The 26,964-nt window shown below is 42.6% G+C and overlaps 1 protein-coding gene across 9 annotated transcripts in view; it reads right to left on the reverse strand.

Moving 5' to 3' along the window:
- Nucleotides 1-26,964, reverse strand: part of FAT3 (FAT atypical cadherin 3) — a 607,093-nt gene that overhangs the window by 143,284 nt on the left and 436,845 nt on the right. For 7 of the 9 annotated variants that reach the window (XM_050940224.1, XM_050940207.1, XM_050940162.1 and 4 more), the window contains exons 5-7: nucleotides 10,976-11,290; nucleotides 5,222-5,432; nucleotides 4,747-4,815 (exon numbers count right to left, since the gene is read on the reverse strand). In XM_050940224.1, coding sequence (XP_050796181.1) covers nucleotides 4,747-4,815; nucleotides 5,222-5,432; nucleotides 10,976-11,290 — 595 coding nt within the window. The remainder of the gene's footprint in view (nucleotides 1-4,746; nucleotides 4,816-5,221; nucleotides 5,433-10,975; nucleotides 11,291-26,964) is intronic. The other 2 variants (XM_050940215.1, XM_050940199.1) reach the window with 1 other exon arrangement.

Here is a 26,964-nt window from a genome sequence, read left to right on the forward strand (position 1 = left end):
GGGGTGACCAAGAAGACACAAGAGCTGCATGTAAATGTAGATGGGTGAAACTCAGACACTCCTTGTAGATTAACACCTGCATCTTGCTGAATAAGACTTTTCTGTATCTGGAAGACTGGCCCCCTTCCTTGTATCTGTTTTGAAACCTAACTGTAATCACCTATGAGGGAATTTTTTTTTTTTTTTAGCTGATCAGAGACCCGTGTTCCTGAAGCATGGAGAGGATCTTTTGGGTTGCTGGCTTTTTGTCATGGTGCTCTTAAAACAGTACTAGCTCAGAATAGGCACATGTGACTTTCTAGACAGAATTAGCCTGGCTAATATCATCATCAAAACTTTCATGAACACCCTTGTTGTAAAGGATAGGCTGAACAGAAGGGTTTTATAATGCTAGGAGCAATTTCCAAAAGTGAACCGGAGAAAGTGCCAATTGCAGGGCCTGATGGATATGGTAGGAAATGTGGCATGCTTTTTATCTTTTCTTTTCTATTTTCTTCTGTTTCCATTGTGGATTTTTTACTTTATCTTTAGAGGGAGAAATATAGAAAGTAGAAGGTGTAAGAGCCCCGTGTGTCCCTCCTTTGCTTGTAATTTGTTTAAAATGACAACAGGAGTGTATTCCTGTAAGAGCCCGTATCTTCCTCTGGGAAGAAGGGGAAAGCCTGCCAGAGTTCTATGCAAATGACTCTATTACCCACTGATGTGTATGGAAGGAAACTCTAGAGGTTTTCCCCTTTGAAGAGCACTGGACCAAGACAGTGGGGTTGGACATACTCCTGAGAAATCCCTGATTGCAGAGGATGGTCTGTGTTGTCAAGTCCCAAGCACGATAGAAGACTATACTGAGTTTAGAGAGGTATCTACAGAGGAGACTTGGCTGAAGTGCGGGGATTTCTTAGCCCTTTCTCCTGGCGTCCTTGGGCAAAGTGTGCCTGGTTCAGCTGCTGGGCAGGTCTCCACACAGATGGAGCAACTCTGGGTGTTCAGGTTGTCTTATACAGCCCTGCTTTGTCATGATGCGGAGGGAAGGAGAAAAGGAGTTTGGTCAGTGGTTCTGATTCAGGGAGCAGAACCCCAAAATAATATTTGTCCCAAGGCATGGGGAGGGCGGAATCTTGCTTAGCCCTGCCCCAAAGTTGAGTTTTAAAACCTAGGATGCTCAGAGAAAAACATGGGACAGCTGAACCACTGCCCTGTATGCAGTGCTGGAGGCACAACGATGGAAAGGGAATGGACAGATTCCAGCGTCCCAAGGAAGAGTCTAAACTGCCTCTGGCATTTGCAGAAAGAGGTACAGCCCAAATTACTCAGACTCAGGGAGAGCTCAGGATAGGAAATTTAGCTTTCAAGTTCTGGCGGATCTAAAATAAATCTATATGCTGGCAAAACAGGTACAAAGTATTCTGAATTCAACTGCAGCATTCAGTTAAAACATGGCATATTTTAGAAATATTAGCAACACGACATGCAAAGCAGACTTCATATGTAGCACATTATCTTAGGTCTGGTCTACATGGGGGAAGGGGAAATCGATCTAAGTAACGCAATTTCAGCTACATGAAGTTGACTCCGCCTGCGCCTCTCGCGGTGGAGGAGTACAGGAGTCAGCGCGAGAGCACTTGGGGACTGATTTATCACGTCTAGACTAGACACGATAAATTGACCCCCACTGGATCGATTGCTGCCCACCGATCTGGCAGGTAGTGTAGACATACCCTTAGAAAGAGAAGGACACTGCAGAGATATTTTGAATTTCAGCAAAGTAGCTGATAGTAGCAAATCCAAGGCTATGATTTTTCTGAGAAGCTGAGGACAGGGCAGAAAATTAAGGCGTAGGGGAAAAATATCAAGAAATATAGTACACACTTCTCATAGCAGATGATTCAAAAGAGGCTGGGGAACCACATGGTTTTGGCACTCAGTGAAAATCAGTGCAATGTGGTTTTCATGGGAAAAGTTTACATTATTATTAGCCAGGGATACTGAAATTACTGGAATTTAAGCACAATTGGGTAGGAAGGTCCTGCTCTAGTTTTAAAAGTTGCCTGTCCTTTTAAAGGCCTACATCAGGAATAGCAGGAAGGGATAGAGAGAGACCTATTGGGAAAGTGTCAGAAGGGTTTTGTGCAACATGCTACATAAGCAACAATCAGCACCGTGCAGCTCAGCTAATGCAGCAAAAGTAGCACACTAATTATCGTACCACTCCCACCACCAGTGCAAAGGGGTGAAAGAGACAGAGACACAGAGAGTGCTCAGTTTACATGGGAACAAAAAGAATTTCAACTGTCTTGGAGCTTCTATTCCATTGAAAATGAGTTTCTAATCCACCGGTAATTAAATATAACAAAAACTGAGAAAATGGGCTCTTGCGTACAGGGCCTTCACAATGCAGTGCTGTGGGCTCGGTGTGACCTGACAGACATATTGAATACATGCTGAAAACAGAAATCAGGTTTGACTTTTCAACTATTATTGATTAGAAGGGCCCAAATAGAAGGCAGCCTCCTATGTGAGGAGGTGAATTCCAAATTAAACAAACAGGCAAGCAGATATCAGAAAAAAATAATGAAGGAAAATCATGATACTGGGAGAGTCTGGTTCTCATATATTTTATGAAGCCAATAAACGTAAAGGTTGAACTCCAAACTCTGGGTTAAATCAGGCACTTGTATAAGCATGCAGGGCTCCCATTGACTTTACTGTGGGATGTTCATGGAGATGCAAGTGCAAAATTCAGATCAGGGCAAGGCTGCTGCCCTCTTTTAGTGTCTGGAGCCATCAGTCCCTCAGAGCTTCCCATATGGTAACTGACACTGATTAGAAGCAGTTAAATTAATCTAAACATAAAATACTTAAGACTGTAAGCTCTCTGTGGCAGGAACCACCTTTTTGTTCTTTGTTTGCACAGCACCAGGCACATGGTGCTACTAGGCACTACTGCAGTAGACCTACTACTACTAGTACTACTAATAAAGTAGATGGCCACAGATGAAGACTAGGGAATCAACCCTGCAATGCACTGAGAGGTGCCGCGTGCCCAGAATTGCTATTGAAGTCAATGGAAGTTAGGCGCTCAACACCTCTTGGTACCGACTCAACATCTTTCAGTATCAAACCCAAGAGCCTTTATGGACAATGTTAGGATATTTTTTTCAGGGGGAGGGGGAATAAACTAAAACCTATTTTAAAAAGTAAATAAGCTATTCTAGCTGTAAGTACTATGTTGAATTGCAAACTACGGGCTCTAATTACCACGCATGCTCCTCATCAGCCACCTCTTTGGGAGGCAAACATGTTGAGCATCATTACAAGGAGGTGCTGGAACAGGAATAATTACAATGATGCGTAAGAATGTAGCTGGAAAGCAGAAGCTTTCTCTCAGAGTTAAAGTTGAGAGCATTATAATGAGAGTGGTGGGATTCACTGCGCAAAAGACAAAACAGGATGAAGGGCAGAGAAGTCCAACAAGAAGTTCAAGTTCAAAAAGTAACAATAAAGTCAATGGGGAGGGGGCTCCCCTGGGAGGATAGTTAGGGTCAGCAAGAGGAAGGGAATGTAAACATGATGCTAATATAAACTACTCATGCTGTGCTAAAACTATCGAAGAATGCAAGGGAAGACAATAGGAGATGTGTTTTGCTCTTCTCAAAGGGCTAATGCAGGGGTAGGAAACCTCTGGCATGCAGCTCATCGGGGTAAGCACCCTAGTAGGCCGGGCCAGTTTGTTTACCTGCCGCATTGGCAGGTTCTGCCAATGGGGGCTGCAAGAAGCAGTGCGGACCGAGGAGTGTGCTGGCCGTGGCTTCCTGCCACGCCTATTGGCCTGGAGCGGCGAACCGCGGCCAGTGGGAGCCGCTTGGCCGAACCTGCAGACGCGGCAGGTGAACAAAGTGGCCCGGCCTGCCAGGGTGCTTACCCTGGCAAGCCAGCTGCCAGAGGTTGCCAACCCCCGGGCTAACAGGAACCCAAGAGCACAACAGCATTGGGTTTAGTTTTAATGATATTTGGCATCTCAGAAACCTAGCTACAGATACACGAGGAAACACAATAGTTTCCCTTCCTGATCTGCACAGATTGGCAGTTAAGGACAGAAAGGTTACAGAGATGTTAAGTGAGTTGCCCAAAGCCACACAAATAAATCAGTGGCAGAGCTGGGAACAGACCTCAGGAATGCTGACTCTTAGTTCCCTGTTCCAGCTGCTAAGCAATACTCCTTCTCCCCTCTTTTTCTGATATCCACAGACCTACTGCATTTGCCTTTGCATTTAAAATACCACTACTGTCATGCCCTCTCCTGCCTTTTACCAACCATGCTTGCTTTCCTTCCCCCACCTTTATAAGCAAAGTTATGGAAGGCAAATTGGTCAATTTTGTGCTTGAAATCTCACATCTAAATTTATTTCTCTTTTTCAGCTTGCATTCAAGATGATCATTTTGGTGGCTTCATTTGCAACCCACATGCTGATGCTGCTAACGCCTATTTTTTTTCCATTTCATGTTTTAAACGGACAGCATTGAACTGTAAAACATATGATTTTTTTTTGTTAAAATTGTGAAAATCCATGAATAAAGGGATAATAATTGGATACGATAAAAGCTGTCATAGAAAAGAATGTATCAAGTCCTTCTGTCATAGACACTTACGAAAGATGTAATCTAATTTGCTTCAAAGAACTTGTAAAAAAAAAAAAAAAGGCAGCTTGGATAGTTGTATTTTAGCAAATGTGTTTGCACTAAGGGTACCTTCTGTTGAACAGTTCTGCCCACAAGCTGTCTGTAGAATATAGAACATCTCTCGAGCATGCTTGCCACCTTGAAGCAGGGCAGTCGGAAGCAGAAAAAAAAGAACAGAATGCAGAAAAAAGGTGAAGAGAGAAATGAAGGACAGCAAGTCTAAGTACCATAAATACATTTAGAAATGAGATTAGCAAAGTATGATAATAGAATTTAAATGACAGACAACATCAAGATTGCAGTAAATAACATACTATGAAAAAAAAAAACAATCCAGCCATCCAGCGCTTTCTTTTCAGCTTAGCTAAGGAGTCATAACAAAAGCATGAGTATTATTATTATTATATTAAATTAGGCATTTTCATCTCAGCATCTCACATTTTTAATTTGGGTGATAATTCACTGTTAGTTTTCTCACTCTCAAAACCACACATCCTGAGGTGTTTTTCTTGATACCTATTCACAGCACTGAGTTCAAACTTACCGACTACATCAAACCACAAAGGTATGTTAGCGGGTTGCACAGAGACTACTCCCACAATTTCTGTCACTCTATCGCTTTCCATGACAGTGAAGTTGTAGAAGGGCTCACTGAAAGTCAGTGATACAGGTGAGGGTACAGGTTTCTTAATCCACTCAATATGGAGGCGCGCAGTTGAAGACTTCTGAGGTCGTCCATTGTCCACTGCTTTTATCTGTTATGCCAAGAGAGAACACATACGGTGGCTTAACATGCTGCTCTGTCAATGCATCTTGAGTATATTCCTGCCACCCAGGTAAAGTTGCGTTTACTGTGGACATTTTCAACAAAGTCATTTTTATCAAAATTTTTCATGTGAAAGTTTAATCTTTCAGCGAAAATCAAAATGGTTTGATATGGAAATGCTGCTGGCCTCATGGGAGTTGTATTCTGAGGACCTCATGCTCCCTTTTGGTCCAGGCTCCCTGGCTGGACTACAACCCCCAGCATGCACCACAGTTATTCCTCCTGCTGAGGGAGGAGGTTGCATCACGAAAGCCCCTGGCCATGGTGAGTCATGAGGGACATGGCCTAGCCAGGGAGGATAACGGGGACATGAGGAAACTGAACTAAAGCCCTTCATGAGGAACTGTGACAGGATAGCTGGCTCAAAATATTTCAGTTTTCAGCCTAAATATGTAAGTTTTCCATAGTTTCATAGGGTTAAGATCTGAAGGGACCTCCTGTGTATCCAATGCCACTAAATTTCACCCAAAATCAAAAATTTCTGCAGACACTTTTCACTGGTAAAATCTCATTTAGTTGAAAACTCAATTTTGTGCTAATTTTTTTAAAACTAACTAACTAACTAAAATGACCTGCCCAATACCTGAGATAGAATTTATGTCTAAAGGGATTGTTACTACTTATGGTCTTCTCTGCACTTCTGAGGCAGCGAGGGGAACTTGACAAAATTAAGTTATGTCAGGGGTTTGAAGCAATCCTTGTTATGCGGAAGGGATAGAAACCACTACAATTGGCACTGTCAAATAACACCAGCAGTATTGTAGGGACGCGTGAACTAACAAAACAAATATTGAATACAGAGGGCTTTCAGCATGTTAGATGATGATGACTTCAATATCCTATATAGGCTCTTTTCACCCTTAGCTTAACTCCATAGATTTTACATCTGCTGCAGTTTTTGTGAGATATCAGGCATTAATATTTTGTCATTCAAACAGGAAAAATAGCAAGATGGCATTTACATTAATGAGATGTAAAGGTCTATGTCTGCTTGCCAGGCCAGTACTAAAAAGATAAGCAGTGGGGGAGGTTTAGGTTGGATATTAGGAAAAACTTTTTTACTAGGAGAGTGGTGATGCACTATGATGGGTTACCTAGGGAGGTGGTGGAATCTCCTTTCTTAGAGGTTTTTAAGGTCAGGCTTGACAAAGCCCTGGCTGGGATGATTTAGTTGGAAATTGGTCCTGATTTGTGCAGGGGGTTGGACTAGATGACCTCCTGAGGTCCCCTCCAACCCTGATAGTCTATGATTCTATGCTACAAGTAACAGACAAGTAAGAATCTCAGCTTTTTAACAGTACATGTCATATGTTTCTAGTCAAATAATTCACACTTTTAACGTGTTATTGGTGCCTGAGTCTACCGGTGCTTTATTGATACTGGTCCAGAATTGGACTAATGTAGTTTTCATAGAAGACTTTTCTATAATGTAATAGGCTTTCACTCTCAGGAAGTTTGACCTGGGTTCTATTCCTAGCTTTGCTACTAAGCTACTGGGTGACCTTTGGGAAGTCACTTCACCACTCCATGCCTCATTTTCCCCATCTGTAAAATGGAGATAATGATATTTACCTTTGCACTTGCACTATTGACCTGCTGATGAGAAGCATTATACAAGAGGTAAGTATTATGATTAATAATCTTCTCCAAATTTCCCTTAATTTCACCCCATTACTCCTATTTCCAGTCTAAATAATTCCTATATCTTGTGTTTACACTGCTGTTGTTATTTTCATCATTATTTGTATTACTGGAGTCCTACTCAGAGATTCCAACTGAGATAACAGACCTACTTTGGCAAAAAGAAATATGATCCATGACATGACATATATGTGGACCAATGGCCTTTTTTGCTATTGCACTTGGACCGTAAAACTATTAACTTTTCAGTATGCGATCATCCTTCAGTCTCTTACAGTACCATGTTTTGGATTATTTCAACCCATTTTCCAAAATGATTATTTTCTTCCTTTGTTTCAGTTTCTCTAGATCTATTTATGTTGCTTCTCTGCCCTCAATGTCCACAATTCCTCCCAACTTAGGCTTAATTCTTATTAGTATTTATATTATACCGGGGTCAGCAACCTATGGCACAGAAGCCAATTTTTACTGGCATGCTGCTGCCAGCCGAGGTCCCGGCCTCCGGCCCCATTTAGCCCACTGCCTGCCTGGGTGAATGGAATCCTAGGCCAACAGCAGGCTGAGCAGGGCCGACGGCCAGGACCCCGGCTGGCAGGAGCCGGCAGCTGGAACTCCAGACTGTTAGCTGGCTGAGCCGCTCAGCCTGCCGCCAATCTGAGGTTCCATCCACTGGCCACACTCAGCCAGCTGCCGGCGTAGGGTTCTGGCCGCCGGCCCCACTCAGCCTGCTGCTGGCCTGAATGGACGGAACCCAGAGCCGGCAGCGGGCTGAGTGTGGCTGATGGATGAGACCCCCGCTGGCAGGGGCCGGCAACCGGAACCCCAGACCAGCAGCGGGCTGAGTGGCTCAGTGCGCTACCGGTTTGGGGTTCCGTTTGTCGCCTGCGCTGCCAGTCTGGGGTCCCGTCCGCCAGCCCTGCTCATCCCGCTGCTGGCCTGGGTAAACGGAACCCCAGGCGGGCTGAGTGGGGCCAATGGTCAGGACCCCGAGTGGCAGGAGCTGGCAGCTGGAACTCCAGATTGTCAGCTGGCTGAGCCACCCAGCCTGCCGCTGGTCTGGGGTTCCAGCTGCCGGCCCCGCTCAGCCTGCTGTTGGTCTGGCGTTCCGGCTGCCGGCCCCTTGCCAGCTGAGGTCTCAGTCCCGTTCAGCCTGCTGCCGGCCTGGATGGCTCAGCTCACTGCCGGTCTGGAGGTCTGTCCGCCAGCCTCTGCCATCCGGGGTCCTTGCCGCCAGTCCCGCTGTCCCTGACGCCAGCCCTGCTCAGCCCGCTGCCAGTCTGGGGCCCCTGTAAATGTAAAATTTATTACTGGCACGCAAAACCTTAAATTACTGAAGACTTGGCATGCCACTTCTCAAAGGTTGCCGACCCCTGTATTGTACTATCAATGTGCATGGTGCTTGATAAGCGTGATCCTTTGGACTTGTCTATACCAAGAGTTAGTGCCCGGCTAGCTGGGGCATAAATCTACAGCACTGTAGCCTGCTATGTGCTAATTGGCTGCGTGGAACCTGTGGCCATGCACTAGAAGTTCCACACTGCACTTTGACCTACCGCTGTTTCAGAATGCAGTAGGTCAAAGCATACTGCAGAACTTTTAGTGAGATGCAGCAGGGTACACATGGTGACTTAGTGTGCAGCAGCCTATAGGGCTGCTGATTTAAAGCGCAGCTTACTGTACAGTAACTCTCCAGACAGACAAGCCCTATGTGTAGAAAAAGACATGGGATGACAAACATCTGGGTCAGAGAAGGGAGGATGGGGATTACAAATACAATTTCATGTGGGTGCTTTGGTCAGTTATGCCAACATCCTGAGAGTTTGGCTAGTTTTCCTTTATTTTAGTGTTTTTTCAAGTTATACACTATAGGAGATATTTATAAATATATATGTATAGTATCAATTAATGTGATTAACACACTTTTTAAAAGGCTGGCAGTATTTGCCTGAAATACCATATCCTGTTAGCCAGTGTTGATCTTGCTGGGAAATAGATAAAGGTAGTCTGGTGAACTGTAACAGGTGGTTTGTGGGAAACAGATTAAGGTGATCTGGTGAACTATAGCAGTTGGCTTGTTACTCTGCTTGGATTTAAGAGGGGTTGGCTCTTTAGAGAGAGAGGATCAAGGCTGTATCCTGAGCAGTCCTGGGGTAGGAATCCGAGTGGGAACTCGGCCTGGGGAGAAGACTTCAGCTGATTTTACATTACAATATTTTATTAATAAAGCCAATTCCCAAGAAGTGAGAGAGACCTGGCTCGCAGTGTGAGATCTGAAAGGCACCTTTTCATTGTGCTGTTTACGCTGACACCTAGATCCCTGATGAAGATGTGAAATAAGACAAGATGAAACATCGATCGATGTGGCACACTACTAGACACCTGCGCCCACTCAATACTTTGCTGTCATTATCCTTTGTTTAAGTGCCAACCATCAATCGTTTTCAATCACACAAGAGTCTTTCAATACATATAGATTTCTGGAGTTCATATGCCCCTAATTTTGATTCTATCAAAAGATACCACACATCTCTTGTCTCTCTCAGGCCTGGTCTGCACAGTTTTTGGGCCTCATAACTATTTTGGTTAAGGCAGTGATTTTTTTTTACTGAAATAGTTATTGCAGTGCAACCCCTAGTGTGGGTGAAGTTACACCAGTGTAAAAGTGCTTTATGTCAGTACAGCTTATTCCCCTTCACTTCCAAGCAAAAACCCAGGGCTAATAAGAGGGTAGGGCCAGGAGGGCCATTTGACCTGGGCCTCAAGCTCAAAGGGGGACTCAAATCTAGACACCTGATATAGATTTTTCCTCAATAATTAGTGCATTTGCACAGAGAAGGGCTAGAAAAGCATTGGTTAAATAAAAAAAGTATTTAAATTATGTCTCACTCTTTTTCTGGTGCCATATTTTGTTTTCATGTATCGTCATTTTTTTATTTTTATTATGGCTAGGGGGTCTCAAAGCTGGAAGTGGCCCGGGCCTCTCTGGATCTCTGAGAGGGCCTCCATAAGCCATACTAGTATAATTACTGTATATACTCGTTAATTAGCCCATTCATTTATAAGCCGATCTCCCACGATGGTTAGGTAAAAAGAGCAAAAACTATATGACCCTTTCGTAAGCTAACCCTATATTTCAGGGGTTGGCAAACTTTGGCTCCTGGCCCATTAGGGTAAGCCTCTAGTGGATCTGGACGTTTTGTTTACCTGGAGCATTAACAGGCATGGGGTTCCAGTGGCCACGGTTTGCTGTGGGGCTCCAGGCCTACAGATGCTCCAGGTAAACAAAACAACAATGTATTAGATATTCAATTCAATGATTCCATAGAGTTTAAAATCATCAAATTTAGGTCTAGACCCGTTTATAAGCCAACCCCTGCTCTTTGATGCGTCACTTTTTTACCAAAAATAATCGGCTTATGAAAGAGTACATATGGTACTTTTATACCAGTATAACTGCCTCCACACTAAGGGGGTTGTATTGTTTTAACTGAAGTGGTAGAGTTAAGTGGTACAACAATTGTGTGTGTAGACAAGCCCTTGGGTCTACGTTTTTCCCATGCATTGGAAAGACAAACTGATGCTTTGAAGATCTACCTTTTGAACAACCTGAGAAGAACTCATTATGTGCTATAGTATGAAAACATTCAGAGTAAAAAGAGCTTATTTCTTTATCTATAGTTAGGTATGACAACTGGATTTCTTAATAGGTTAAGGTTTTACATATAACTCCTAAATTAGGAAAAACTATGTGACATTATTTATACTAACTTTAAAAAACATATTATTGAAACATCAAATGCTGTGTGCTTCTTCTGGTTAATGAAGCCTTACTGTTAAGATGTCATAATTCCCTGCTGTGAATTGCTTTCTGGAAGAAACCATCCCGGTTTTAGGGTCAATAAAAAATTTCCCATCATCATTTCCATCCACGATGCTGTAGGAAATTTCTGCATTCGGTCCTTCATCTTTGTCAAATGCAAAAGCTCTGTAGATTGGCTCCCCTCTTTTCTTGCGGTCCCTCTCAGGCAACTTGATCTGATAGACTTTCTCCGGAAACTGAGGCTTGTTATCGTTTTCATCCAGAACTTGAACCACCACCCAAACAGTAGATTGCTTGGGAGAGATGCCTCCATCTGTGACCGTCACCTGGATAAAAATATATTTTTATATATATAAGAAGAATTATGGAATCTAAATCTAATGAAACAGTGTCAATGGGTAGAATGACCCACATGGAAAAATAACTCTTTGGCAGTCAGCAAGGTCTTCCCTTTAAGGAGTAATGTTTATAACAAGAAATCCAGCAAGTTCATAAAGGCAAAAAGAGAGAACACAGAAAAATCTCTAGCTGGGGGTTCAATTAAGAACCTAGAACCTCAGGTGTAGAAATCTATTACTTTTTCCAAAACATATTCTCCTGCCTCTCTCTCTCAAACAGCCCCTGAGCAGTGATGTCAAAAGAGATGGAAACGGAATTGGAAATAACCACTGCTCACCAGGGGGATCACGTGGGGCCTTTGCACCACTGCAATTTTTATTTATTTTTTTAGAAGTTTCCTGATTCATACACGGAAGAGATGTGATTTCTTTATAGCACTGATGACAAATTTAGCACATTTCTTCTTAAATTCTGAAAAGATCTCTGTCATTTTTTCATTCATTACCCAGAATCTGACAGCTCATTAATCCCATGATTTGTATGGCTGCAGTGGAAATAGAGATACATATATCAACAGAATAAAACCAGAGACATTCTTGGTAAAAATTCCTGGTGCATTGTGTAAACTATACAGCAAGCTGACAGTAATAAATAAGCACTGCAATATGAGGGAAAAAAAGAGTTAATTAGGAAGTTGGCAGAGACATAAAACAGAATTACTAATAATTTTAATTATGAAATATTGTGAAAATGAAATGATCCAAGATCAGCAAAAAGTCGAGAGACTCAGTAATACTCTTTTTTTAAAAAAAAAAAGAATCAATCAATATACATGTCAAGCTTTCCCTCATCTTTCAAGTACAATTTTAACAAGTTAAGTAATAAGGCGGAAAGAGACTTCTTGCATGAAAGAAGCTTGGATTTGCTTTCAGTTAAATTTGCTAACATGCCAATTCCCACAAAAGCAATTTTTGATGGTGGTCAGCCAAGATATTACATACTTTCTAGTCTGGCTGTGCCAACCATTGACAGTGATGGCTCTGCTGGTTAACTGCTCAATGGGTTATTTTTGTCTAAATGTCTCCTTTTTTCTCCTTACAAAACATAAAGTCCCATCTCCCAGTCCTCAAAGAAAGTAAAATTGTTCTGGAAATCTTATCCCCTGACATTGTTCACTCCCTGCAATTAGAAACCTAGATTTAGAGTAAACACTGAAGTAGTCTTGGGATCAGCAGCAGAAGCATAGCATTTTTTAGGAAGGAGGCAAGCTGTTTCCTCCCCCCCCATGTTTTTAACCACACTTTTTAAAACTGAAACCATGGGAAGTGCTGGACTGACAGCTATGGAGACTCAAACCCTCTCTTTACAGACAACAACTGTTATGGCAGCACCCATCAGCAATGAAAGATTGCCCACATCATCCAACCACTCATCTGAGGAGAGGGACCTGCTCTAGCAGTGTGTCAGCCTTGGGCATCTCTCTTCAGAGACCGTCAACCTGGATGCCAATTAATACCGGTTGGGATTGCAGTGTCGTGATGTTCACACTTGTCTGCTGAGAACTGGACTGAGACCATCATTGTATTTCTCACAAGCCACTAAATCACCATCTGTCAGTCACTACTGGAGCAACCAGCAATCTAGAGATGAAAGTAGGGTGACCAGACAGCAAGTGTGAAAAATCGGGATGGGGGTTAGGGGTAATAGAAGCCTATATAAGAAAGAGATCCAAAAATCGGGACTATCCCCATTCACCCTAGGTGAAAGACTCATTGCCAATGAGCTCAGCCAAATAGTTTATTGTCACTGCACTTTAAAAAATATTATTTATCACTTTTAAAAGGCTGCATGAGTGGTAGTGGATTTGCCTCTTCCATATTGTGAAGTTAACACCTCTGGAAGTAGCAGTTGCTTCACTCAATAAACCCATGAATGCCAGATCATTTGTAAACAGAAAGCAATACCCTCAGTTTATCACTAGCATAAAAAAGTAAGAAAAAATCTGCCATCATTAAGGATGATCCCACCGTACTTCTGCTCTCTTGCTGCAGAGCAAGACAGGCAGTCGGCATGAACACAAGTTAAAGAAATCCTATTCTAAGACTTCTGCTGATTGAGAGATAAAATAATCCACAATACCGGCAGTACAGCGAGGATGTAGCGTACCAAAACAAAATGAGCCATGCTAATTTCAACACCAATCAAAATACAACGCAATGCTTTTATTATTTCTATAATGTCCCTAATGCACAGAAAATGCCAGAGTGAGAGGGAAAATACTGATGTTCGCATAATGAAATATGACACTATTACCAGGGAAAGATACATCTTCCAAACTTCCAGAGTAACATTGCGAACAATGGAGAATACAAATAAAAACATTATCGGTGGTGCTGGTAACACAGCCCTTTTAAGATAACCTGATACTTCTATTATTAGATCCTGTTTTCACTGCTTATGACTTTGCCAAACTTTAATTGTTTGGGCTGAAGTTTTCCATGCCGGGTGTCTTGCCTCAATTTTTTTCCCCAGCATTTTCTGAGAACAAGGCGAGGGAAAAATACATTGTTTTGCCCACGTTAAAAAATTATGGGGACCTTTTCTGAGAGAAGCTCTTGTGCCCCAGGCTTTGGAGCAGGGATGTGACATTTGGCAGAGGGGTAGTCTTTGCGTCAGGGATGGGCCTTTTGCTGGCTCCGTGAAAATCTGCCCAAATTTCACCAAGTTTATTAGTCTTTGAAAATCAAAGCTCACACATGCTCAATAGAGACTTAGATTTTAGCAGCTAAATACCTGGAAGGATCCATGCACACTGGGCATGTTCAGGGTTGGGGCTGAGCGTGACTTTCCCAGTAACAGCAGCAGGCTGTGGCGGGGGTCAAGACACCTGAACTGAACACAAATCTCTCCTCTGCTCTCAATGCCCCCGATGCCTGCGCAACCTTATTTTGCCCCACTTGTGCATATGTATTACTATGCAGTCTTTAATTGCATGATCATATGCTATTTTCTCATGGGATCCCTGCCCCATTCATCACACAGCCTTCTCTGAAGAGGGATCGGGGTTGTGTAATGAAGAAGATTGTCTGTAGGACCCCTGACTCATTTGTTGCAGAAGTTGGAAGGTCTTTAGTGAGTGAGACAGGGCATTGCAGAAGGAGGAGAAAAACATGGTTAAAGCAGTTGAATGCTGCTCTGGAGAACCAGATTCTCTCTCTCCCTCTGCCACAAAGTTCCCATGTGATGCTCGGCAGGTCACTTAATCCAAACTTTTTATAAATGGTAATTAATTGTGTGCTCCTCATTTTCTGGGTGACTGACTAGAGATCCTGGGGACTGACCTGCAGAAGCAGTGAGCCACTGAAGTTAATAGGAGCTGTGCTTTGAACATATAAAGTGTTACATCATCAGGCCCGATGCTCTTCACATCAGGCATCCAAAATTAGTGGACACTTTTGACTTTAATCTCTCTGTGCCTCAGTTCCTCTCTGCAAAATGGGGATGATAATATCCCCTCATCTCACAGAGGTATTGTAAAAATAAATTCATTAATATTTGTGAAGAACTCAGGTTATATAACGATAAGCCGCTACAGAAAGACCACGAGGAAATTGAGAGTCTGTCTTTAGAACAGGCTTTGCGTACAGGGCCAGCTCTAGGCACCAGGAAACCAAGCATGTGCTTGGGGCAGCACAATTTCAGGGGTGGCATTCTGGACACTTCTGAGGTTGTTTTTTTTTCGTTCGGCAGTTGTGCTCCCAGAGGTTTGTTGGTTTTTTTCGCTTGGGGCGGCAAAAAAACCAGAGCGGCCTTGTTTGAGTCGCATGCAGTAAACAAGGCATGGGGCCACACAATGAACAAAAGGAGAGAACAAAATACTGAATAGCTGCTCATTATGGGAACATCATCCAGTCTGCACTGAATGAGGCAGGGGTTCTGAGGAAAAAATAATGTGAGATCACATAATCTAGGGCTATCATAATGCATATGCACAAGAGGGTGGAATGCTGGGATTTTCTAACTTTTCAGAGCTTGACTTTGCAACTTGCTAATGTTCTTTTAATGCAGTTTTTTTGTGTACACAGATAGATCTAGATACAGATGAAGATGCCCTTTAACCAGACAGCACTGATTCTGAGGCCAGTTTTGTTTTGGAGTTGATAAAGGATCCAAGTTTTTCTCTCATTCCCTTTTTGCTTTTTTTTAAAAAAAGAAGTGAATTTTCTAGTTTCTTAATTTACAAAACTAGCTTCTCCTATTAGGAAGGCATTGGTACAGGCTATAGAGTTAAAAGCATATTGTGATTGCTTCTCAAAGTTGAATTAAAATCCTTTGTTTTACTCTTTACGGACTGAATTCAGTCTCCAAACTTGGAACAAAAAACCTTTCAAAGTAAAACTGAATTTTCTATGGATTTTTTGCAGTAAAATATTCTGTAATTCTGTACAGACAACCTTTTAGATTACTCCCTTTCTGAATTCTGGAATTATTTTCCAGAGATTTTTTTTAAAGTCCATCTAATATAGGAGCCAGATGAACCACAGGGCTTCAAATTTTACTCATGTGGAGCAAGTTGTAGGACAGGGATCCATCTCATTTCTAGAATACCTTGGACACTGCCTACATAATGAGACATAAAATAAATAAATTTAAAAGTTATTTCTAAAATTTGTGAAACCAAATCTATTCTGCCAATGGCAGCTGACAGATATGACAAATTACGAGGAACCACCCCTAGCCCCACTAGTGAGTCAGTGGATGCTCATGAATCTAATTATTTATATAGCACCCGTGATCAAGAAGAACCCCCCATTACCATTACACTCAATTTATGTTTTCAATATTTTCTTAACCATGAGTGCTAAGAATTCCTAACACTCATCATTAAGAAAATGTTGATAAAATAAACTGAGTGTAATCGGAGTCTTCTACACCACCATGGGGCTATAAATTTTTGTAAAACCAATTTCTGGAACATCCACGGAATGACAAATATATTCAATGATTCAAATATACGTCAATAACAATTGAAGACAGTAATGGTAACAACTAGTAGGGTTAATTAAATAACAGAAATTAATACATTAATAACATTCAAAGCAACCAAAATTATACATTTTTACTTTAATCCTGAAATTTGTCAAGTCTGCTCTAAAATTGTATACCCTGGAGGAGAAAGCTTTATATTTAAGCTTCTTCTGGGTGACACAAGCTTTTCCAATTGCCAAGCTGCAGCTTCACATGAAAAGCTCTGAGTGCCAGACAGAGGAAACTGAAGTGTTAGTTAAAGCTTTCTCTCTCAGGCATGTAAATTAAAAAAAATCCAAAACCCAACAACCAGAGATCGAACTGAAGTGCTATTCTACTCCCTGAATAGCCCTTTTCTCCACTCCATTGGCCTATCTCCAGCCCTGGATTGTCAGATCCCACATTTAAAACAGATTAAAACAACAGAGAAAAAACAAAATGACTTTCAAAATCACCTCCCCCCAACCCTGCAACTTTGCAAGTTTAAAGTTTCTCAGACATATTCCTACACATCACAAATTCTGAATAGCATGGAAACAAGAAGATATCTCAACAATCACCCAACACAACACCAGCCTCCAAGCACTAGCTCATTTACATCAGGACACTCCAACACACCAGTATGTTACACTGACCTTTCTAATGTACTCACTTTCAATTCAACATTACTACAGTCCTCAGAGCAAACATCAAATAGTTAAAAAACACATTGCAAGCTAGTGCGGTGATCCCCTCACAAACCCACGAAAAATCTTCTGCAATTTTCTTGGAAAAATTGAAATCTCTTGAAGTTCACTGCAATTTTACAATGGCTTTAGGGATTATTAATCAAGGCTGCGCTGAGATATACTAGTTCATAGAAAATTTTAATTTATACATGCTTATCTGAAAATTCCCTTTCTTCGAGTAACGAGGTCCATAGCTTGGTTACAATGGATACTTCAGCCATCTTGCAGCTTTGGAGCAGAACCAGAACTGTCAGTCACTGGCAGCAGAAGAATGCCCTGCCTCCTGGAACAGCATAATTCAAATCTATTTTCCTAAATTACAGATTGTGTTCCTCAATATACACTGAAAGAAGAAATTCTTCTACTGCAGATTATGATAAATCCCAAGTAATGACAACAAACTCAAAATCATGGATGTCAATTTCCGCTGCTATTGTGAATGATCCATTTTGTCTCCAGGATGAGCCAGATCTGTCCACCTTATTACTCAACAAAAGGAAATTTTCAGGTAATCATGGATACATTTTCCTATTCTTCATTACGCTAAGGTCTGCCTACACATTACAATCGGATTTTCATAGTAATGCGCCTCCAGAGTGGGAAGCAGATTCATCCTTTAATTACGGACATCCAAAAAAAGGTAGATTTTATGTAAGTAGCTCCTCTGTCTTCCTGACAACAGAAAGAAAATGGCATCTGCTAACACTGGATGACCAATATACAGAATTTGGTGAACTAATGGCTATCTAGCAGACCTCAGTACAGGAGACATGCCTACTCTGACCTGAGAATGCTGGTGCCTCTAAGTACTGGACTTGCTGCTTAACTGAAGGAGGACTATTTCCTGAATTTGCTTAGGAAATGAATTCCATGGCCATTGTAAGAATGACTGATCTGAATTAAAATTACAATAACGTGTCTCATTAGAGAAGGCTCCCCAAAGCAAATAAAAAAACTCATCTGATTGGAAATCATAGCCAATACGAAGCCTATATTAGGATGAGTAGTACATAATGATACACCCTGCAGGGGTTCACTCTGTGGAGTGCTGTAAATAGCTGAGGTTGTGCTTTATGACCTTGTGCAGCTAGGATAAGGTTGGTACCGTAAGGAAGTATAATAGATTGGGATTTGTACAAAACTTTTTTTAAACATCCACAATACAGCACTTCCAGAGGAATTCAAGGCTCTTTTACTGGTTTAGCTTGGTAGTTAAACTATGGATTAGTTGACTTCTCTTTTGGGGTAAATAAATAAATAACATAGATAAATAACATAGATAAATATCTAACGTTGTTAGATAAATAACAACGTTAATTCAAGTCTTCGTTTTAAACATGTCTGTTCCTGGATGGAGCATTCATCTTGCAACAGCAGACCTCCTCTGTGAGACAGACATCCAAAGATCCAGTGTTAGGTTAATCAAGGCAGAAAGCCATAGCCTCTTCAGCCAGAAAGGGATAAACAGTCACTCTACCTCTCTTGGTTCCTATTTTTGGGAGTAGTGGAAAAGCTGGGAACACATATAGCAAGGACCTCCCATAGCTTTGTAAGATGTCCCCACATCCTGGATTGTGACACAGAAACAGACTACAGGGCACTTCATTTTCTGTTTCGAGGTGCAAAGAAGTTGACCACCAGCCCTGCTGCCAATCTGACTTCTGCCATGAAGGACATGGTGTTCATCTCCCCTTTTGTGGGCAATGCACACAGAGATAGGAAACTTTGCTCCGCCCAGGAGAGGAGAATTTCTCTCTGGGGTAGGTCTGCTTATGTTCTTCCCAGTTATTATGAAAACACTATCAGACTGTGATGGGGTGCTCACCCCCCATACTAGCATGTAAAGGGTTAATGTGGCTCAGAAAGGGCTAAACAACCTGATACGCCACAGATGTGGGAAAGTTAGGCTTGATAGGAAAGACCTGATTGAGAATGGATCCCAGCTGAACAGGAGCTGACAGGGCTGGTATAAAGTTAGGAAGTTTGCAGCAGGAAGGGGGCTGTAATGTGGAAGCCAGCAGTTACTCTCTGGGCTGCAGAGGGAAAGGAGGAAACCCAGGGAGAAAGTAGAAGGCCTGGGATCCTATCCCTGAACAGAAGGTTTACCCAGAAGGGTGGTGGAGTGGAAGCCTGAGAGAGGTGGAAAGGAAAAAGCCCAGGGAAACGGCAGCAAGTTTTGGGACCAGGCAGACCTTGGCCTCTGATTCAAGAGCCCCTGAGCTGGAACCTGGAGTAGAGGGCAGGCCAGGGTTCCTCCACCGGTCACTAGGGACGCCACTCTGACGTGAATTGGATGTCTGTGGGGAATGATACCTGGCCAGCCAGTCCAGGGAGCACCCCAAGTTACAAAGAGGAGGCACTGCAACTCCTGGAGCATAGGAGAGGCCACAGCACAAATAAAAGATCAGAAGGGGTATCAAACCAGATGGAGCTATTCCTCAGACACAGCCACAAGCAGACACCCCACTGTGACACAGACACACTGACCTTTGTGACCAGAACAGGTCTGTTTTCCATGGGAGGTGTTCGGAGACCTCACTGAGCCACTCACTTCCAGCTGGTGGTGCTGTGTTCTCTCTTTCTGGAAATGATTCCCTGGACAGAATCGTATAGATCCCACCACAAAAAGAAATCTCCCAGTTGTGGGAGTGAAGAATATACAACTGGAACTAGCTTTCTGCTGATCAATGATATAGGGCAAGATGCAGAGGGGACATCCAGAATTAGTGGATAGGTATCATATGAATTGTGGATTACTGAAGCATGCCTGTGCATGAAATCAGAATTTCCAATAAGCTCCAGTAAGAAGTGGATTCTTGTTTCTGTGACACCACTTGTTTTTCTTATGATCATCTTCATCTTTATTACTATTCTTGAGGTAAGACCTTATACCTGATAGTATTCATCCTCATCCCAGACCTTTAATAAACTTCCTTGGCACAATGTGTCTGTGTTTGTGCAGAATCCAAGACACTCCAGGAACAATATCAAACTGTGTGTTTGCTTCAGCTTTCTCTGTGTAGGGCCTAGATCAGAAAACACTGTCCAGGAAAAGATGCATGCATTTCCTTCTCTTGTAAAGCCAATATTATTTGCTAACAGGCTCCTGGAGAGAGACCCTGGAACAAAACGGTAATAATCAAAGTTTGAAAAAGAAAAAGGACTCGAAAACATTAGGATTGTCTGAGGATTGAAAGATGGCCATGCTTTGAAGACAAGCCTCTAATAGATTCCTAGATTCCAAGGCCAGAATGAACCATTGTGATCATCTAGTCTGACCTCCTGTATAATACGAGCCATAAAACTTCCCCAAAATAATTCCTACAGCATATCTTTTAGAAAAACATCCAATCTTGATTTTAAATTTGCCCTAATCACAATTAGGAACTTATCTACATGTTTCAGATGGGGTCCTGCTCTGCTTGTCCCTGATTTTCTGAGACTAGAAATAGGAGGGTAAGTGGGTTGCAAATGTCCCATTTGTAGATGATGGATGATTTCATTCATTTCATTCATATTGCGGCTTTTCTATGTCCTAAATCTGTTCCTGAAATTTGTGCACAGTTCCATAGAGTACTCACTTTGGGCAATGTTCAGTGACCTCATTAGATCGAAGCTATGGATAGTCCTTTTACTCCCAAATCGAGAGAACTTTAAACCAACCAGGAATCTAACTTCAGACAGGGCTGGCTGAGCTGTATATAGCTCTGAGGCAATAAAGGACAGTTACTGACCCTGCACTGGTAACTAGCTACCACTTGCAAAGAGTACTTCAACTTGCCACATGACTTGTGGTATTCCTTTTTGGAATGTCTGGCAGGAGTCAGAATCATAAGTCAACTTTTCTGATGACTCTGAATAGCCTCATCTTTCCATGAAGTTCCCATTGTATCTCTGATAGCTGGCAACAGCTTTTTCTGAGCGTCTGATCCCAAGGACTAAAGCACCATACATTTGCATGGAACAGATCTGAATCCCCACTTCTTCCTCCTCCTCCAAGGAGAAGCCCTTAAGCCATGTGATTTTTAGGTTAGGAGAGACCACAAATATACTATTCACAGAATCACAGAACTGGAAGGAACCTCGAGAGGTCATCTAGTCCAGTCCCCTGCACTCAAGGCAGGACTAAATATTATCTATACCATCCCTGACAGGTGTTTGTCCAACCTGCTCTTAAAAATCCCCAGTGATGGAGATTCCATAACCTCCCTAGGCAATTTATTCCAGTGCTTAACCACCCTGACAGTTAGGAAGTTTTTCCTAATGTCCAACCTAAACCACCCTTGCTGCAATTTAAGCCCATTGCTTCTTGTCCTATTCTCAGAGGTTAAGAACAACAAATTTTCTCCCTCCTCCTTGTAACTACCTTTTATGTTCTTGAAAACTGTTTTGTCCCCTCTCAGTCTTCTCTTTTCCAGATTAAACAAATCCAATTTTTCCTCAAAGGTCATGTTTTCTAAACCTTTAATCTTTTTTGTTGCTCTTCTCTGGACTTTCTCCAATTTTTCCATGTCTTTCTTGAAATGTGGTGCTCAGAACTGGACACAATAGTCCAGTTGAGGCCTAATCAGCATGGAGAAGAGCAGAAGAATTACGTCTCATGTCTTGCTTACAAAACTCCTTACAATATTCACTATGTTAGCACTGTTTGTGAAATCCTGTGGAGAAATTCATGGTGTCACATGACTTGTTGGCATTTGTTTTGTCAGTTTGCTGCAACCTGAGAGTTTTCATGCTCAGAGGAGGGATCTGAGAGGATGCCTGCTTGGACATGGCTGCCTGTGAAGGGTCTATATGGCAAGAAGCCCATTGCTTCAGGTAAAAATCTCTCTCTGTTAGAAATGCCTACTCCCTGACCACCAACAAAAACAGCTGTATGTATCTTTGGTAGCAATACTAGGTTCAATTTTGATTGGTGCACATCGAGGAACCTTGTAGCCTTATAAAATGGAGACTGGTTTTTCCAGATATGGATTGCTGTCCCTCTTGGCAGTCCATAGCCAGCTGCTGGGAAGAAGGTAGCTACAGCTGTCTAAGGCCATTACAGATCTCCTAACTGAACCTATTTGAACCTGTAACTCTCATTTGGAGTTCCCTAAGGAGAAAGAGTTCCCCTTGTGGTAGTGTGTGTACATATGCCTAGAGGTATCAGACTGGTCCTTTGTGCACTGATCTGTCATGTTTACTCTATAAGGGTGATCAGGGGAATGCAACACTAATGACTATCCCGAGGCTGCACTCCATGGAAGTGAGCATAGAAACCGGGTGCTGGATTATCTGTCCCACTGCACTCAGCGAGGGTGACCAGGGAAACAGTGGTGATTCTATTTTTTATTTATTTCCCCCTTGAGAGTTTGTCCCCATAATCCTGCTTTGGAAGGCAGAATAAAACTGGGCTCTGAGACAGCTCTGAAAATACTTCAAGTGGCTGGCATCTTCCTGTCCTCAGAAAGGCTTGGGCTTGTCTCCTCTCCCACACAGAGAATTGTAGGACTGGAAGGAACCTCGAGAGGCATGGCCCCCTTCTGACTCTCTCTGAAGGAAGGTTCAGCCTGGGTCTCAAGGATGGGCTTCCCAGAAGCTCTACCCCTCTCTAGTGCATAAGATCCACATGGGTCAGACGGGTCTGTGTTTCCCATTGTAGTCTCAGCCTGGGTTATCAGCACAGATCCCACATGAGGAGAGAGGCTATAACAGAAGTGGCAGCAAGGGGAGAAAGAGGGTCCCAAGGGTCCCTCATCAAATTCTCTGGCATTGGCAGCATCTCTGCTGCATTTAGTGCCCTCCGTCAGCAACCCAGGGGAAACTGGAGGGGAGGAAACAGCTGAGTTCCATAGTCACAGGCAAGGCTGCTGGCATGGGCTAGAGGGTCTCAGGTGCAATCATCTTCAGGCAGAAGGGGGCTGATTATCCTGGAGCCAGTTCTTTTCCAATCCTTCCTAGCTCCTTTCGTGCCAGGGATGGGGGAGCTGAGCTGACCCCACCCAGAGTGGGCTGTGAAGGAAACTGCATTCTACAGGGGTGGAAGCAAGAAGCACAATCCTTTCCTTTGGCATCTCTGGCTTTCTGGGCCCAGCTCACTCCCTGAAGCCTACAGGGGCACCAGTTGCTACTAATACCTCAGACAAGGAAGCAGAGCTGCGGAGATTGTCTCCCCAAAACTAAATGAAGCCACAGGATAAAGCTGGGCATTATCTAGTCAGTACTCAATGCAACTGTTAGCCTAAAAGATTGAAGTAAAGTTTGGAATTTCCCTCTGCAGGAGGGAGGTCTGGCTGAGCTGCCAGCCACCATGATGGCAGAAAAATATGGAGGTGAGTTCAAGAGGCAGGGCATTCCCCTCCTGCCACTGACTGCCTGGTGTGGTTCTGTTGCAAGTGCACTGAAGTATCCATTGGATCTGATCTGTGGATGTTAGCATGAAGAAGAAAGATAAAGATTCTGAAGGCAGAAGCATTTCAAGAAAAAGACGAAGACAGCAAAATACAGCATGTACCTACAGTCCAGAGAAAGACAGGCATAGTGGCTACAATTTCCAGAGGTTTCGTTTAAAACAATACTCAGAATTCTTACTGGCAATGGCACAAATATAGTCAAATTGCTCTTCTGAGTTAGTGTGTGGGGAAGGTATGGTTATTGTGTGATCTCAGTGAAAAATAAACTATCTGGGAACTCTAGGACAATTATTTTTGTAAAATGTGCAATTTACTATACTAAATTTAGGGCTTATTGACACAAAAATCAACACGCAATAGATCTAAGAGATCTTGGAAGTAAAACAGACATGAGGTGGGCAGCTGTTTAGTTCATTTAATCTAATGCAAATTTCTGAAAAACACAAATGACTCCAACACTTATTGTAGAAAAGACTGCCAGTTATAGCAATGGGACTCATCTCTGCTTCTCTCCCATTGGAGAACTGTTAATCTGGTACTCGTATGTTTTCAATCATGAAAATTAATCACTCACTTTGGCCAGATATGATAAATGAGTAATTTATAATTCAGTTTTAACAACAGTCTGTTAAACACACAAACACTTTAGGTAGCTGATTAGAAAAGCCACTCATTTCAGGCCACATCCAAACTGGAAAATGAGCAAAACAATTTAATATTCAAAACTAAAGATTAAATTGTCAGATAGTTTCAAGGCCCTAACAAGAAGTATTGCTAACAACAAGTTTAAGAACATTAACTAAGAAAAAAGCTTTTGTTATTGAAAAAAATTAAAACAGTTATTGGCTTGGAAATAAACATTTTCAATCCAAATATTACAGGACTGTATTAAGAAAACTTTTGATGTTTTTGAATCAAGACTGGATACCTTTCTGGAAGATATGCTTTAGCTGAAAACAAGTTATTGGGCTCAGTACTGGAATAATCTGGTGAAATTCTATGACCTATGCTATACAGGAAGTCAGAGTAGGTGACCAGGACATAACCACTCAAAGCAGCACCAGATCCTGCTGTAACAACAGATTCAAAACCGAGGATCGACACCCCACCTTTCAAGATGAACAGGGCCTACACATGCCTATCACAACATGTGGTATATCTCATCCAGTGCATCAAGTGCCCCAATAACTATGTGGATGAAACAAGGCAATCACTACACTCTTGAACGAACTCAAAAAGAAAAATGATAGAAGATAAAAACATCACATCACCGACTGACAAATACTTTCCACAAAATGATCACTCTATATCTGACACCTCAGTCCTCATCCTCAAAGGAAACCTGCACACCTCCAAAAGACAAGCCCAGGAGTAGGGTTGCCAATCCTCCAGGATTCTCCTGGAGACTCCAGAAATAAAAGATTAATTTCCAATTTAAAGATTATGTCATGTGATGAAACCTCCAGGAATATGTCCAACCAAAATTGGCGACCCTAGTGGTGCTTAAGTTCGTAACTTTGCTAGACAAAAATCATGACTCTATAAAGCAGTGGTTCTTAACCCGTGGGCCTCATGCAGCCCAATTAGCATACAGCTGCAGCCCAGCTGTGGGCTAAAGAAAATTTCGAAATTTGCCACCCTGGTGTGACAGAGGGCGGGGCTGGCTGAGGGGGAGACAGTGTCTGGCAGGCTGCTGGAGCACGCCTGGCAGCAGGGAGCTGGTGAGTGCCACAGGGGGGCAGGAGAGTGGGTCTCTGGGCAGGTTTGTGGAGAGGGGGAGCGCTCTGGGCAGTGAGAAGGTGGGGGGCACTGGGAACTAGGTGACTCGGGTCCTGGCTACCAGCTGCCTGGCCCTGTGCAGCGGGGTGCAGTGGCCCTGCACTGTCTGGCCTCACGCCTCGCTCCTGGCCCCGCTGTGTGGAGGAGTCTCTAGGCATAGGGGACTGTGGAGTGGGGAACGTTGTGGTTCTCAGCCTGTGTCTTACATAACACATTGTGGGCCACATACACGGCCCACAGTGATAAATAGGTTGAGAATCATTGCTACAGAGACACAGGTTTTGTGTCTCATTACCACAATCAGTAGCCCACTAACCATCCTTTGTCCTGTGACTGCAGAAGTGTTAATTGCCCACTTGATCTTCAATTGTCTCTTGCAACATGTGTAAACTCCTTACGCTCAGCAATCTGTTCAACCTTATATTTATCTGTGACACTCTGATTATCTTTCCCAGACCTGAAGAAGAGCTCTATGTAGCTCAAAAGCTTGTCTCTTTCATCAGCAGAAGTTGGTCCAATAAAAGATATTACTACCTCACCCGCCTTGTGTCTCTCATATCCTGGGACGAATATAGCTACAACACAACTGCAAACAAAAGTTAAATACATAAATTTATTTTATTGACCTAGTTGTTTGAAAGTCTAAAGAGCAAACAAGAGGAATAAATAGTGAAAAGCAAATTATATTTACATTTTAGTTGTAATAATCTAAGTTATTAATAGTAAGACAGGCAAGGATTTTTTGGTTATATAAAAACTTTTACAGCGTCCCTTCAAAAACAAAATACAGTCCCACATAGAGACTGGTTCAGAATTTCAATACACTTGGAGACACTATCAATCTTTGTGTACTAAGTTATATTTATGGCATTCTGGAATGGATAAGTGTAAAGCTTCAAAGAAAGAGCTATTACTCCATTAACTTCTCATGACAGCACTGCAGTCTGCTACATGTCAAGAGAAAATCCCACCTATAATCTTTCATTTGCTATCAAGCTTCCAATGCTCGCCCATGATGCCAGACTCCACTGTCCATTTGTGGAGTTTTCAAAGATGCACCTCCATGCTTTCTCCCAACCTGCCCCACGTGCTTGGTAGGCACTCCATGTAAACATCCACAAAGCTAATATTCTCCTTCAAATTCCATCTCAAGACTCTCCTTCGCCATGCTGCCTGCATAAAATGTGACAGTGGTTAGGCTGCTACTGTGCTGGGACCACTGCCTATTATGCTGACCTAGAATGTCTTGTTCTTTCCTTGTACTCCCCCATCCGTCTATATTCACCTGTTGTCTCGTCTTGTACTTAGATTGTAAATCCCGTGGGGCAGGGATTATCTTTTTGTTCTGTGTCTGCACAGTGCCTAGCACAGTGGGGTCCTGATTCATGACTAGGGCTAGTAGGCTCTATAGTAATATAAATGAAATATATATTAGCAATGCATGGGGACAGTTAGGTGCATAAGAATGCAATTCACAAATGCCAGCATGCCAAGCTGAGAGCTCCCTAAACTAGCCAATAGGAAATGCCGAGGAGAAGGATGCAGTGTAAACCCTGCCTCTCAAAGGGAGTTAGGTGCCTCAGTCCAGTCTGGAGAGAGGCACCTCCCTGCACTCAGGATTCACAGCTGTGAATGGTCTCCTGGAATTAGGCACCTAAGCCAACCCAGACTGTTCTCAATGGAAAACAACAAGGAAAAGGAGGAAGTGGTTCCCCTCTCATACCCTACAGC

This window comes from Gopherus flavomarginatus, chromosome 1 (assembly GCF_025201925.1).
Source record: "Gopherus flavomarginatus isolate rGopFla2 chromosome 1, rGopFla2.mat.asm, whole genome shotgun sequence".
NCBI classification, from domain to species: Eukaryota; Metazoa; Chordata; order Testudines; family Testudinidae; genus Gopherus; species Gopherus flavomarginatus.